Consider the following 15,460-nt stretch of genomic DNA (forward strand, 5'->3'; position numbering starts at 1 on the left):
AGGTGGTAATGGGGATGGGCGCTGCTGACCGCCTACCGCAATGCCCTGTGAGTATGCAGACGTGATCATATCCTGCCATGATGGTGACATGATCTGCCAGTTGTCCATGGGACCCCTGAGGCCTGCAGCAGTTAGGGTAAAGATAGCTGCTGCAGTTTGAGATGGTTGTCGCCATGGTTGAGAGGCTGGTCTAGTCCACTCTGACCTTTGAACCCCTTCAGATGGTAGGGGAGTGCTCAGGTGGCAGTCAGGGGACAGATCCCCCAGTCCAGTTAGAGTAGGCCCTTCAATGACAACTATTGGGAAAGTAGTTGAAGCTAAAGGACTCTGTTGATGAAGTGGAATAGTGCTGGTTGATGGACTAGGCCCTTGCTTTGGTCTGGCCATTTCCAGCTGAGCCTCAAGAGCCTTGATTTTCTTCTCAGCCTCTTTTAAGGCAGTTGAGGTCTGAGAACTTTTCCCTTTGGATTTGGAACTATGGCCTTTATCTTTCCCTTTAGCCACTAAAGAAGCAGCAGGGTCGCAGGGTTTGCGTTGTGGTTGTTGAGACATAATGAGGTGAAATAGTAACACTCACGGCACTGTTTGCTACAAAAAGCAGCTCTTACACAATGCAGAGTTGAGACAAAATGGCGAAATGAATGCGTTTTGTGTCCCCTGAGGAACGTGTCATCAGCCTGACTCCATGCGATTGGCTGAGGCCCAGACAGAGGCATATTGTGCCCCGTTGCCATGGTAACGCCCCTTTCACAATGGCGGCTGTGAGGTGGCTAGAAATTAGCCTATTCATTCCGTCGATTGCCATAGTAACGGCCCTTTCAAAATGGCGGCCGTGAGGTGGGGTGGGAAAATTTAGCCCCCAAAATGGCGGAGGTGTACAGCCACCTCAATCTTGCCAAAGGGCCTGGACACTGCCCTCAAAATGGCAGGTGCAACATCAGGCGGCAGGAGATGCCCCCAGTGGCACCTCTGTTCTTTATCCTTCGCCGCTGCTTCATTTGGTTTGCTGGCTGCGCCACCGCCGGAGATTGACAGCGGGGAATTGGAGCTGCCGAACAGCTGATTCCCTGCTTCGGGAAACGCTGTAATTGCCGCAAGTCCTCTTGACTGGCGATCCAAGAAAATCTGAGGTACTGTGTTGTGCTGGTAATTGGCAGAGATGGGGGGAGGTGGGGGGATCTAATCGCGGACCTCAGGGACCCCAATCCAGCGATCCCTGTCCTCAAGGCAATACTCCGGAGAGCAGTGGCCTCTCAGGGATTGAAGAGTTGGAGAGCAATACCCTGGAGGGCAGTGGCTCTCAAAATTCCTGGAGTTATATTCTCTTCCTCCTGTAAGAAAGAAAGAAGAGTTAATTAGAGAAAAATAGGAAGAAAAAATCCCCTCTCTCTCTGGAGAAGAAAACTCATAGTCCCATCTATGACTGAGCTTTTAAGACTGACCTGATGGGGCAGTGGTGGGCGGGACATAATAAATATGTTAATTTTTAACTCAGTCCCTGCCAGTGAGGCTGAAGAACAGCCCACATTGGACTCTCCGAGAAGTGCAGTGGAGAATTTTGTATTTTACTCGATTCAATCCCATCCTCAGTGTTAGGTTCTGGGCGAAGAATGGAGCTGAGGCCTGAGTGATTTCTAACAGCTCTTTATTTAATATTGCCTGAGTGAGACAATTGAACTCCCTGGCTGACACAATTCCTTTTGTAGGGAACTAATCAACCAAAGAACCAACTGATGGAGAGTATTTTCCCACTCCCACAGAGGACTAGAATGAGAACTTCAACTGATAACTATACATTATATGCAATACATAACACCATCTCCAAAAATCTGAGTAAAGTCTTCCCATAAAGACCTAATACCCATGTGCTAACTTGAAGAAATCAATATAGTATTCTAGTTCAAAAGCATAGACTCTACAATAAAACAATGCTGTAGCATGAGAACAATTCTTCTCAATTGAAGGACGGGAGCAAGATTTAACCAATCAGCCCTACAGAAATATTTCAGCAGATGTTGTTGCATAGGTGGACAATCAAATTATAAAACACCAGCCAGCAGTAATAATGGTAATTAATAATAGCAAATGACCAGCAACACTCTCAACAGGAGAGTGGCCAATTAGGCACTTCAAGATTTAATTAGTGCCATTTAAAAAAAAAAATCTTCCATACAAAATAAGATTTCTCAAACTGTAGTCACTTGACTCTTCCTACTATGCTGTATAACTAACAAGCCATACCACTCCAGCTGGATCTGTTTAGACTTCTGTTCCAATCAGGAATTCATTGCTTCTTTGCAAAAATGAAGTCAAAATACATTACCTTAATAAAGTCTCAATAATGACAATTTTTGTTGATGAAAAAAAATCAGGATATGACAAAATTACCATCTTTTATAAGCCACTTTTCTTCCATAGAAAATTTAAAAAGACATATGCCAGTTCATAAATATATTTCATTCTCTTTTTACCTTCCATAGCAGCTCACATTCTCTTTCTTCTAAAGCCTTCTTGTATCTAGAAGTCACAGCCTTCACTTCAGATTGTACCATTTTTGCCTTCATCTCAACTTGTTCTGCTACAGCTTGTGCTTGCTCAATACTCAGCTATAACAAAACAAAAAACTTTTAGTCAATTAATTGTACAATGGAAGACAGAGCATTTATTAAGCTATTAGTTTTTAAAATAACAATTCAAGGGAAGCCTCATGCAGAGCGCTTTGCAATAATCAAGACGGGAAGAGATGAGGGCCTGAGTGACTGTGTGGAGAACCTCCTGATCCAAGTAGGGCTGCAACTGGTGTACCAGGCGAACCTGGGCAAAGGTCCCCCTGGCCACAGCTGATAGGTGATGGTCAAAACTCAGCTTTTGGGTCCAGGAGAATACCCAAGTTGCGGACCCTATCTGAGGGGACAAAATCCCCCCCCCCCAGAACAATAGACGAACAGATCGAAGAGTCCTTAGGAGGGAATGCCCACAGCCACTCAGTCTTGTCTGGGTTGAGTGTGAGCCTGTTGGCCCCCATCCAGATCCTCACAGCTTCCAGGCACCAGCACATCACATCCACCACTTCATTGAATTGGCATGGGGTGGAGATGTATAACTGGGTATCATCAGTGTACTGATGATACCTCACCCCATGCCATCGGATGATCTCACCCAGCAGCTTCATGTAGATATTGAACAGCGGGGGGAGAGGAGAGACCCCTATAGCACCCCGCAAAGGAGAGGCCGAGGGGTGGATCTCTGCACCCCCACTAACACTGACTGCGAACAATTGGAAAAGATAGGGGGAGAACTACTGTAAGACGGTGTCTCCCACTCCCAATCCCTCCAGTCACCACATGGTCGATGGTATAAAAGACCGCTGAGAGATCGAGGAGCACCAGGATAGAGGAATGTCCCCTACCCTGGGCCCTCCAAAGATCATCCATCAGGGCGACCAAAGTGGTTTCTCTGTTGTGACTGGTCCTGAAACCAGACTGAAAGGAATCTAGATAATCGGCTTCTTCCAAGGACCATCGGAGCTGGTGTGCCACCACCTTCACAACAACCTTGCCCAGAAATGGCAGGTTGGAGACTGGCCTACACTTCTTCAACTCGGCTGGATCCAAGGATGGTGTCTTGAGGAGGGGTCGCACCACAGCCTCCTTCAGAGACTGCGGGAATGACCCTTCACTCAAGGAAGTGTTAATCAACGCCTGGATCCAGCTGCGTGTCACCTCCTGACTGGCCGAAACCAGCCTGGAGGGGCACGGGTCCAGTAAGCAGGTGGAGGAACACACAGCTGCCATAGCCTTGTCCACTTCCTCAGGGGTTACCAGGTCAAACTCTTCCCAAATGATGGAACTCAGTCTATATTGCCCAATTGGAGTCCAGATCATTCTGAATCTGAGCGACTTTATCTGCAAGAAACTGAACAAATTCCTCAGCCCACCCCTGCAAGGGCTCCATCGTTGCCTCCTTATTCAGGAGGGAGTGGGTCACCCTAAACAGGGCAGCTGGGTGAGAATCTGCAGACGCAATAAGGGTGGTAACGTATACAGACTTTGCCGCCTCTATCGCCACAAGGTAAGTCTTAATATAAGCTCTTACCCATGCTTTGTCAGAGTCAGAGTTACTGGCCCTCCATGCTTGCTCTAGGCATCTCTTCTGGTGCTTCATCCCTGGGAGTTCCTCAGTAAACCTAGTAGACCTCCAGGGTCTGTTGCCTGGGAGAGGCCGCAAAGGTGCAATCCGGTCCAGAGGACCCATGTATTCCATGCAGTTACCAGAGACTCGGCCGAACTGCGGATAAATGAGTTGGGAATTTCTGCAAGCTCCCTCTGAAACCCATCCAGATCCATTAGGTGCCTGGGACAGAACCTTCTAATCGATTCCGCCTCCCTGTGGTGGGGGATTGGTCGATCAAAGTCCAGCCTCATCAGGGAGTGATCTGACCTCATCAGGGAGTGATCAGGGTGTGGTGACTATACCCCTTAAAACTATATCATTTTCCCACTGCTTCGAAAGAAACACCATGTCGAGTGCACATCCCCCTCTATGAGTCGGACCCTGAATTACTTTGGACAGGTCCATGGTTGTCATGGAAGCCTGTGCTGCTTCCGAGGTTTTGCCGAGTGATGGTGGATTGAAGTCTCCCAGGACCGCAAGCCTGGGGAACTCCACTGCCAGCCGGGCTACCACCTCAAGCAGCACAGGCAGGGCTGTTGCAACATAGCTGGGAGGCAGGTATGTTAACAACAAGCCCACCTGAATCCCTAAGTCTAATCTTGAGAGGAGGGCTTCACATCCGACAATCTCAGGAGCAGGGATCCTGCGAGGGCTTAAGAGTCTCATGGATGATGACAACCACTCCCCCACCCCTTCCCTGGTGTCGCGGCTAATGCAGGACCAGAAACATGTCTGGACACATTTCTGAGAAAGGAACATCTCCCTCTGGACCCAGCCAGGTTTTGGTCACAAAAGCCAGATCAGCCCACTCCTCCGAGAATAAGTCTCAGATCAAGGGGTTTTTGTTGGCAACCGACCTGGCATTGAGTAACAGCAGGCTGAGACCAGGGCCCTGACTACATCTGACACTAGCTACACGGGATGAGCCAGAACAGGGAATCGCTTCCAAGCAGCATATCCTCATTCTCCGAGAGCAGCCTACCCCTTGGCTCCTGCCATACCAGTGATGACCGTAATACCCCGGTGCCCCACTCAGTCCGGAAACGCTCCCACATCCCCTCTGGCCTCTCTTCTTCTTGGCAGCCGGTCTCTCCATATATACAAGCTCAAGGGTTATATCCAGGCCCCCACCCACTACCAGCAAAGGGGACACCAGTCTTTACCCCTGGACTTCACATTTTGTCAAACCACTCATTCCTCTCCATCTGAACAAAAGCCATTCACCATTCACTCCAACATTCAACCTACCATATAACTCTCTCTATATATATATATCACATGTTTTTGCTGAATTTTTAAAATTAAGGGAGACTAGGATAGCGCTATTTCAGCCTTATTCTGGCCTTATCAGCTAGCCATACCCTTACTGGGATTTGATCCTGGGGCTTCTGCCTTGTAAGGCAGAAAATTAACCTCTAGGCCACCAGATCTGGTCTGTTCAGCTTTGTACCAGGGAGGGGCTATATGTTTTTTTTCTGTTGGATCACCCTGGTATATTGAAGGAATGTCACAGTTCCTTTTTGCCTATAGACCCAAGCCAGGGCCACTTCAAGGCAGTTAATTTGTTCATAGCCAACAAACTATGTTCTGTATGTATCACATGTTTTTGCTGAATTTTTAAAATTAAGGGGTATATATACCCCTTGAAATGCCTTGAAATGGTCCTAGAGGCAAAAAGGAGCTGTGACATTCCTTCAATATACCAGGGTGATCCAACATAATATATATCCCCTCCCTGGTACAGAGCTGGAGGGATCAGGTCTGATGGCTCAACTGCTAATTCTCTGCCTTACAAGGCTACCAGATCGAATCTCAGTAAGGAAGGGTGTGGCTAGCTGATGAGGCCAGAACAAGGCCGAAATGGGACCATCCTAGTCTCCCTTAATTTTAAAATTCCAGCTAAAAAAACATTTGATACATACAGAATATAGTTGTCGGCTATGAATAAATTAACTGCCTTGAAATGGTCCTGGGTTGGGCCTAGAGGTAAAAAGGAGCTGTGACGTTCCTTCAATATACCAGGGTGATCCGACATTAAAAAAAAAACCATATAGCCCCTCCCTGATACAGAGCTGGAGGGATCAGGTCTGATGGCTCAACTGCTAATTCTCTGCCTTACAAGGCCAAGATTGCAAGTTCAAGTCCCAGTGAGGGTATGGCTAGCTGATGAGGCCAAAATAAGGCCGAAATATATCTATCCTAGTCTCCCTTAATTTATATATACCGTATGTATGTGTGTGTGTGTCACATGTTTTTGCTGAATTTGAAAAAGGACCGTTGAACTTACCTGAACGGTCTTCTCGATGCACTGCAAGGAGAGTCCAGGATGGGTAATTCTTCAGTCTGATTGGTAGGGACTGAGTTTAATTTAAATATTAGGCAGGTGCCGCCCCCCTTAGCCCTCCAGTCTAATTAAAACGAAGGAGCAGTAAAGTCCAACACATTTATTGAACCATATGAAAAAACACAACAACTTTAAAGAAAGGAACCTTAAACCATAACATGGCCCCTGGTCCAGAACTGGGTGGGTCTGGACTCTCCTTGCAGTGCATCGAGAAGACCGTTCAGGTAAGTTCAACGGTCCTTCTCCAATGCACTTGCAAGGAGAGTCCAGGATGGGATATGCCCAAGAAAAAACTTAGAGGGAGGGAGAAGGCTGGACCAGTGGCTCAGCAAAGGAACAAACCTCCTGTAGGACCCTCCTCCCAAAAGCTGCTTCTGATGAAGCATAGGAGTCTATACGATAATGTTTTATAAAAGTTGAGGGAGCAGCCCAAGTGGCCGCCCGGCAAATGTCCTCCAAAGACGCCTGTGTCCTCCATGCAGTCGAGGTAGCGGCACTGCGGGTTGAGTGCCCCGTGATTCCCTGCGGTACAGGCGAACCTCTAGCTCTGTAAGCCTCCGAGATACAGTCACGGAGCCACCGGCTGATGGTCTGGGAGGAAACTCTGGACCCCATAGAGCGAGATGAAAAGGATACAAACAAGGCTTCTGAAGCTCTAAAGGACTGAGTCCTGCGAATATAAATTTTAAGTGCTCTCCTTACGTCCAGTTTGTGCCATCTCAACTCTAAGGGGTGAGTTCCATGTGTACAAAAGTCCGGCAGCACGATGTCTTGTGCCCTGTGGAAAGTGGTATTCACCTTAGGTAGGAAAGCCGGGTCTAGTCTAAGGACCACTCTGTCCGGGTGAAAGCGACATAAATCCGGTCTTGTAGATAAAGCCGAAATCTCTGACACCCTCCTGGCAGACGTAATGGCTACCAGGAAGGCAGTTTTAAGAGTCAACAGCCGTACAGAAACCTGTCTTAAAGGTTCAAATGGAGGTGCGGTGATGGAATGAAGCACCAAGGACAGGTCCCATGACGGGAAGCGATGAATGACTGGCGGTCTAAGATTAGCTGCCCCTCTCAGGAAGTCTCTTATCCATGGATGTTTGCTCAAGGGGCGATGACTGTCCAATGTAATGATGCTGGATAAAGCAGCCACATGCCGACGAAGAGTATTCGGGGCGAGGCCCTTGTCCAGACCTGCCTGCAGGTATGACAGAACCATAGGTGGGGAAGCCACCTGAGGCTCAACCTGTCGTAGTGCACAGAACTTAGAGAAGGCCTCCCAAGTGGCCTGGTAGATCCTCGTAGTAGAAGGCCTACGGGCAGCCTGTATGGTCTCAATAACCGAGTCTGGCAAAGCTTGACTCCTCAGACGTTCCCGCTCAAGCGCCACACGGTTAGCTGCCACCACTGAGGCTCCGGGTGTGCCATGGTCCCCTGGAAGAGAGAGATTCGGTGGTCCGGGATCCGCCATGATGGAGCAATTGAAAGTTGCATCAGGTCTGCGAACCAGATCCGACGGGGCCAAAAGGGGGCTAGCAACAGCACCTCCGCCTGCTCCTGTAATACTTTCCGAATGACTCTGGGAATTATGGAAACCGGTGGAAACGCATATAAAAGACCCTGAGGCCATCTGAGGCGCAGAGCATCCACTCCTTCCGCTCCCTGGGATGGAAATCGGGAGAAGAAGCGGGGAAGCTGGGAGTTGAGACACGTTGCAAACAAATCCATAACCGGCACCCCAAACCTTCTGGTGATCTCCAGGAAGATCCCGGGTTCCAGCTGCCATTCCCCTGGATCTAGCGACTGTCTGCTGAGCCAGTCTGCACAAACGTTCTCCACCCCAGAAATGTGTTCCGCTGAGAGCGATGCCAGATTGGCCTCTGCCCACCTGAAAAGAGACTCCGTCTCTGCCATCAGCCTCCCTGACCGTGTTCCCCCCTGTCTGTTGATGTGGGAACGCGTGGCCACGTTGTCGGTCATAATCAACACGTGCTGATCCCTCACCAGGTGAGCAAAGCTGTGGAGGGCCAGTGACACTGCCTTCAGTTCCAAGAAGTTTATGTTGACGTTGCAAAGGTCCTGCTGCGACCACAGGCCCTGAGCCATCTGTGAGGAAAGATGAGCTCCCCACCCCCGCAGGCTCGCATCGGTCGTTACCGTGAGGAATTCCTTTTCCAGAAAGGAGGAACCGCTGCTCAAGGCCTGAGACACCCACCACCTGAGAGATCTGCGAACCCTGGCATTGAGGAAAACCCTCCTGCGAGAATGGCTCGATTTCTGCTTTTGAAAGGGGAGAAGGAACCACTGTAACGGTCGAAGGTGGAACCTTGCCCACGGCAGTATGCCAATGCATGACACTAGCGTCCCTAGGAGCTGGGATAGGAATAGCAGACTTGGGTACGGCTGGCGGCTTAGTTCTCTCACCAACCTCCTGATTGTGGATTGCCTGTCCTGTGACAGGAAGACCTCGCCCAGTTCGGAATCTATCGTCGTCCCCAAGTGTGCCAGTCGAGTAGTGGGAGTCAGGTGGCTCTTGTCCCAGTTTATGGAAAAACCGTGGTCTTCCAGAGTCTGTATGGTCAATTGTAGGTCCTTTTGTGCACGATCCCTCGTCCTGGACAAAATTACGATGTCGTCTAAATACGCCATGAGACGTATCGACTGACATCTGAGATGCGCCGTAAGGACATCCAGCAACTTTGTAAAAGCTCTCGGGGCCGATGATAGGCCAAAGGGCATCGCCCTGTACTGGAAATGTGCTCCGGCGATGCAGAATCTGAGGAATTGCCTGTGAGGAGGAAATATTGGGACATGTAGATACGCCTCCTTCAGGTCTATGGAGGACATCAAGTCTCTGTGGCGGATGGCTGCCAGTATTGACCGGAGAGAGTGCATCCTGAACCTCCTGTATTTTACATAGAGGTTCAAGCGCCTGAGGTTCAGAATCAGCCGCACTCCCCCCGACGACTTGGGAATGAGAAAGATCGCCGAGTAGAAGCCCCTGCCTTGTTGTGTTAAGGGAACCTCCTCTATAGCTCCAATGTCCAGTAAGTGCTCGACTTCTTTGAATAGGAGTCTTCTTCTCTCCCCATCTGAGGGAACCCGACACGGGAGAAATCTGTGAGGAGGAGGGCAGAAGAATTCTATTCTCAGGCCCTGTGTAACTGTGGAAACCGCCCAGGTGTCTGAGGACGTAGTCTCCCATGTACCACGGAAAGCCATCAGCCTGCCGCCCAAACAACTGCTGTCCTGGGAGTCACTTCGCCTTCCGAAAGCCTCTGTTGCCTCCTCTAAAGGGGCGGCGGCCCTGGTATGCTCTATTCCGGTCTGCCTGGAAGGATCTGTCTGCTCGAAAGGATCCCTGGCTAAAGCTGCCCTGAAAATAAGGCCTCGACGCCTGTGTGCCCTTCGAGGAGGGCTCGGACCGAAAGGGCTGCCTCCGTTGATAGGGAGTGAACCTTCTATCCTGTTTCCTGCTGGACCTTGGCATGACCTTTTTCTTATCTTTATCCTCAATGAGGACATCGTCCAGGACCTCCCCGAACAGCTTCTTGCCCTTGAATGGGGCAGATGCCAGGCTCCATTTGGACTTAACGTCCGCCTGCCAGCTCCTGAGCCAAATGAGCCTACGGGAGGAGACCGAGGAGGCCATTGCGCGGGAAGCAAATTTGGCGGCATTGATCGTGGCGTCCGCCGAAAACTCCGTGGCCGCCAGGAGCTTGTTGAGGTCCTGTCTGAGTCTGCTGTCCTCCGGATCCACCCTGGATTGTAGCTCTTGGATCCAGAGAATCGTGGCCCTGTTGAAGAACGAAGCCGCCGATGCAGCCCGAAGAGCCCAGGCAGACATCTGGTGCGTTCTGCGTACCACATTTTCCGCCCTCTTGTCCTCTGCCTTGAGACCCTCCTGCGACTCTGAGGGAACTAGGGCATTAGACACCAGGCTCGTCACTGGTTTATCCACAACAGGGAATTCCAGCAGCTCCTCCATGGCCTGATCAAATGTGTAGAACCTGCGATCAAGATTAGACGGTCCCTGGGCAGTAGCCGGGTTCTCCCACGGGCGTTGGATGGTCTCCCTGAACAGGTGGGAAGATGGAATGTGAACTGTTTCCTGCTTGGGGAAAACAAACAGGCCCCCAGCAGGTTGAGCCGCCTCAGCCGTCGCTGCCTGGTCACCCTCGCCCGCCTGATCAATGGTCAACTTAGCTTTATTCAATAGGACCTGGAAGAGTGATGACTTGAAGAGACCAGGAAAGATGGGCGGTTCAGGGGGCTGCTCATCTCCAGACAGTTCATCTTCAGCCCCACTGAAATTGTCTCTAGATGACCGCTCTTCCTCCATCGAGCCCTCCAAGGAAAAGGCGGTTGGGGCAGTCCAGGGGTCTCGAGACCTCAGTTGAGGGAGTCCCACTGGAGCTTGCTGGTGTTGCTGGGCACCCACAGCCACCCCTTGGGTATAGGCGGTGGCAATAAGGTCCTGCACAGTCTGTGGCATACTCTGCCAGGCCTCATTGGAGTTGCGCAGGCCTGCAGAAGTAGGAGTGAAGGTAGCTGTCTGTCCACACTGGGCTGGTGGAAAGGCTGGATAAGCAGCAGGGCCTACTGCACATAGTCTCTCAGCCCTGGGTGTGGGTGTTGTCAGCCTCACCCTTTCTGGAGACCAATCCCTCTCCGTGGCTGTGCCTACCAACCCCGGGTGGAACATGGGGGAGGCCATCAAAGGTGTGGGCTGAGTGGTAGAAGGAACCGGGCCCTGTACCTTCTGAGAAGCCTCCAACTGCCTCTCCAGCGCCCGGATGCGCTTCTCAGCTTCCTTCAGGGAGGCCCCCTGAGAAGTTTTGGCCTTCTGGGGCTTCTCTTTTGGAGTGCTAGGTCCTGCAGAGGACTCCTCCACCAGCTGGCTTGCCTGATCTGCCATGCTGTCAATCAATGGAGATTGCCTGTACCGTTAGAGCAAATCCGACAAAAATCCGTGACTGCTCTCTCCACGAAGCACAAACTGACAGCTACTAGCTTCCTCTGCGCCTGCGTGTCGCCAGGGCAGATTCTAGCTTCAGGAGCTTCGCGCGCCGAAACTGCCGGCCAGCCCCGCCTTGCTGTCAAACTTTGACAGCAAAAAAATGGCCGCCGCCGGTTGCCGTAGCAACGCCCCAAGCTCTTGGCACGCAAACCTCCTTAAAAATGGCCGCCGGAGTCTCACAGAGGCAGCTGGAAAGCTTGCCAGTTTCCCGCCTCTCCTGGGCTCGTCGAGCTGGACTCCGCGCCAGATCGCTTCCATACGGGGGCGACGGGGGGGGGCGGATGTCTTCTCCGGGCCTATTGAGGACCCCTGGCGTCCTGGCCCCTGGTATTTTCGCCACGGGGAAGGGCGGACCCCCCCGCGGCGGCAACCTACTCCTCTCCTCCGGAGTCTACCTCGGAGGTAGTTTCCCCGGGCGCTCACTCCTGACCCAACAGACAGGCACCTGTATGGGTTCCCAGGAAGGAGGAGCTGCAGTCCTCTGGATTAGACCCACTGGAGGTCTGAAACCCAGGGCTGCCTGAGGAGAAACCCCCAGCTGCACCTGTGGAGAAAAGATAGGAAAAAAACAAGGCAAGTTAAAATTTATGTTCAAATTTTTCAACAATATTTAATTTAAAATATTAACATAATTTAATAATTAATTTAATAATTAATTACTACACAATTAATAAGTACTCAAACCAAACCCTGTTGGCAGAGCCAAAAACTCAGAGTCCCTTTACTGCGACTGAGTTTTTTAGACTGGAGGGCTAAGGGGGGCGGCACCTGCCTAATATTTAAATTAAACTCAGTCCCTACCAATCAGACTGAAGAATTACCCATCCTGGACTCTCCTTGCAAGTGCATTGGAGAATAAGGGAGACTAGGATAGATCTATATCCAGTCATATAATATAAAACAAATGTAATATAAAACCACTATAAAACCGAAGTTAATTGATATAAATGACCTATAAAAGTATAAAACATTAAAATGTTGAAAATAGTTTCCCATGCCCACCAAGGTCAATAAACATAATCTATACTGTCCTTTTTGCGATCTAATAATTGATGTAAACACAAAAGCATATTCCTAAAAAGGAATATGTGCCAAGGCTAATCTGGGCTCTTCCAAGGAAGACTCTAGTCCAGGTTGCATCAGCTGAAAAGATTGTCAAAATCAAATAGTTCCCCTGAGCTGATGTTAAATCAGTCAGTTTTGTTCCTGTGATGCTACGGTAGATACAAACCTGAAAAAATAAGAGTTCCCTGCCAGAATTCCTCCCCCCATGTCTAGATGACATAGAAGCTCTCAATTACCCTGACTTAAGAGATGTGGGAGAGGCTAGCGAGGATGAAAGGGAAATATAAGAGCCCTCAGATAATGGAGAGATAGTAGGGAGTCCTTGGTTAAACCCAAAGTTCAGAAGGTTACAGAAAAGAAAAGAAGAAATTGGGGGAAAGAAATGTTAATATGCCATTCAAAGTGTGTACATTAATTAATTAATGACATCACGTCTGGAATTGAATGGAAGAGACAGATTGCTTTTCGTCAAAGTGATATAGAGAAAATGGTGGTGTAATTTGTCTCTCCAGATAAGTACGCTTTTTATTGCATGATAATCTGCTTTTATAACAGCGAGCCTTGACTTAGAGATTAAAATATGTTTTTGAAGTAGACAGCTTGTTATTTAGATAGTTTATAACTTCATAATTTAGCCAGTGAGAACTGGGATGCATTTCCAGGCTGGAACCGAGATGATGAGTTCCAATGTGGAAGAAAAAAAATGAAAGAAATGTTATTTTGAGAATTACCAGTTTGTGAAGCTCTTATTATTGAAGCAACTAGCCTGACCCCAGCCCAGATCCCGAACAGCCTTGATACTAAATAAAATCTAAAGACCTCAGGAAGACATCACATTCAAATGGACTGTTCCAGGGGGATGGTGGTTAACCCGGAGGGGAGAAGAGTCAAAATAGATACACCAGAATGTGCACAAGAAATACTGTATATTAACAACTGACTGGATTAGAATAAGAGTTGGAAAGTGGAGAAAGACTTGAATCTAGTAAAGAAGAGCAGGAGAAGGAATACAAAGACAGGAAGGAAAAGAGAAAGGATATAGAAGAAGACAAGGAAAAGAAAGTGCCAAAACTAGATCACAAAGAGCAGCGACTAAAAGTAAATAGAGAAAAGAAAGGGGAGGATTTAGGAGGGAGAGGTAGGAGGAGGAAATGCAATTTGAATTAGAATCATTTCATAGCAAGTGATCCAAATATGAATATTTTTTTTACTTGACATCTTTAGATTTTTCCCTCCGACTATCCCTCCTTCCTAAATCCTTCCTTTTCTTTTCTCTCTTTACTTGCAGCTGCTGCTCTTTGTGATCTAATTTTGGCTCTGCTGCGGTTTTGGCAGCATTTTTCTACCAAATTTGAACTATATCTGCATTAGGTTTTTTTTAATCGCTAGTGAAAATGATGGCAATTTTTTTATATAAATAGTGATAAATGCTGTGTTTATTGCAGCGATCAAAAAGTAGTGCAAGCAATGATTTACCGTATTTTTCAGTGCATAAGATGCACCTTTTCCCTACCTAAAAGAGGCTGGTAATTAGGGTGCATCTTATATTCTGAATGTAATTTTCCCCACAGCCCTAACTAGCTGCTAACGATCTTCCCAGCTCTTACCTTGCAGGTTCTTTCAATGTTTCTCTCTGTGAAGAATGTTTTCCAAGCCCTAAGTCTTTGCAGGTTTTTTTTTCCATTACTCCAACTTGCTCCAAAGAAGTTTATTTCCAGCCCTAACCAGGTGCTAATGATGTTCCCAGCTCTTACCGCTTGCAAGGTCTTTCATTGTTATTTCTGCAAAGAATGTTTTTCTGTCTTTGATTTTTTACCCCCATTCTCTATTTGCTCCAAATTTTTCTTTCCAGCCCTAACAGATGCTAAAAATGTCCCCACCTTTTACCGGCTTCAAAGCTCTTTCATTGTTACTCTCTGCAAAGAAGAATATTTTTCAAGCCCCAAGTCTTTGTAGGGTTGTTTTTTCATTGCTCTACTTGCTCCAGATGTTTCTTTCCAGCCCTAACCAGGTGCTATTAATGTTACCAAGCTCTTTCATTCTTTCTCTCTGTGAAGAATGTTTTCCAAGCCCTAAGTCTTTTCAGCGTTTTTTCCATTACTCTAACTTGCTCCAACCCTAACCAGGTGCTAATGATGTTTCCAGCTCTTACTGGCTTGCAAGCTCTTTCATTGTTACTGTCTCAGAATAAAGGCTTTTTTAAACCCTTAACCAGGGGAGAAAATAATGTGCTGAAGCTGACCAGACTAAGTACAGTATGCTAGTCAGATGAATACCTGGTAAGCAGATACGTTTCTCTATTTTCCTCCCCAAAACTAAGGTGCATCTTATACTCCAAAAAATATGATACCCACTCTGTGAGTGTTTCAAAAAACACTGCATGTGTTTAACCCCATTGAAATCAATGGGGGGCATTTTTCTGAATGGTTATCACTCAGAATAGCACTGTGTGTATATTAGTCCTTAATAAGAAAAGCATTAAGCTATTAATATAAATTTACTCAAACTTTAAACCCTCACTCAAACTTTAAACCCTCAACCTGCCTGTGTAGAGATTGCTGTTTGTTCAAGAGTGAAAATATCTAGGCATGTCAGGACATGAAAGCTATGAAGGTCTGTCTTACTTTCTAACTCTCAGTGGACGGATACTTCACATGATTAACAGAGCTGCTGGCCTGTCATCTGCTCTGCATTCACTGTCTACCCCTGTTCATTCTCAGGTTGAGCCCCAACTAAGCTTTCTCCTCTGTCCTCTCCTGCTTCTATGCTGTAACATAATAAAAATAATAAAGTAATATCTACAAATCTTGGATTATTAGGTAAATATAGACCCCCACACTTTTAGACCACAGACTGAACAGATTTGAA

At 48.0% G+C, this 15,460-nt stretch overlaps 1 protein-coding gene across 2 annotated transcripts in view; it reads right to left on the minus strand.

Annotated features, from left to right (window-relative positions):
- The window catches only part of TRIM71 (tripartite motif containing 71), a 149,732-nt gene that overhangs the window by 20,455 nt on the left and 113,817 nt on the right, over window positions 1-15,460 (minus strand). For both annotated transcript variants that reach the window (XM_070727300.1, XM_070727299.1), the window contains one exon: window positions 2,472-2,606. In XM_070727300.1, coding sequence (XP_070583401.1) covers window positions 2,472-2,606 — 135 coding nt within the window. The remainder of the gene's footprint in view (window positions 1-2,471; window positions 2,607-15,460) is intronic.

Source organism: Erythrolamprus reginae, chromosome Z, assembly GCF_031021105.1.
Source record: "Erythrolamprus reginae isolate rEryReg1 chromosome Z, rEryReg1.hap1, whole genome shotgun sequence".
Classification (NCBI taxonomy): domain Eukaryota; kingdom Metazoa; phylum Chordata; class Lepidosauria; order Squamata; family Dipsadidae; genus Erythrolamprus; species Erythrolamprus reginae.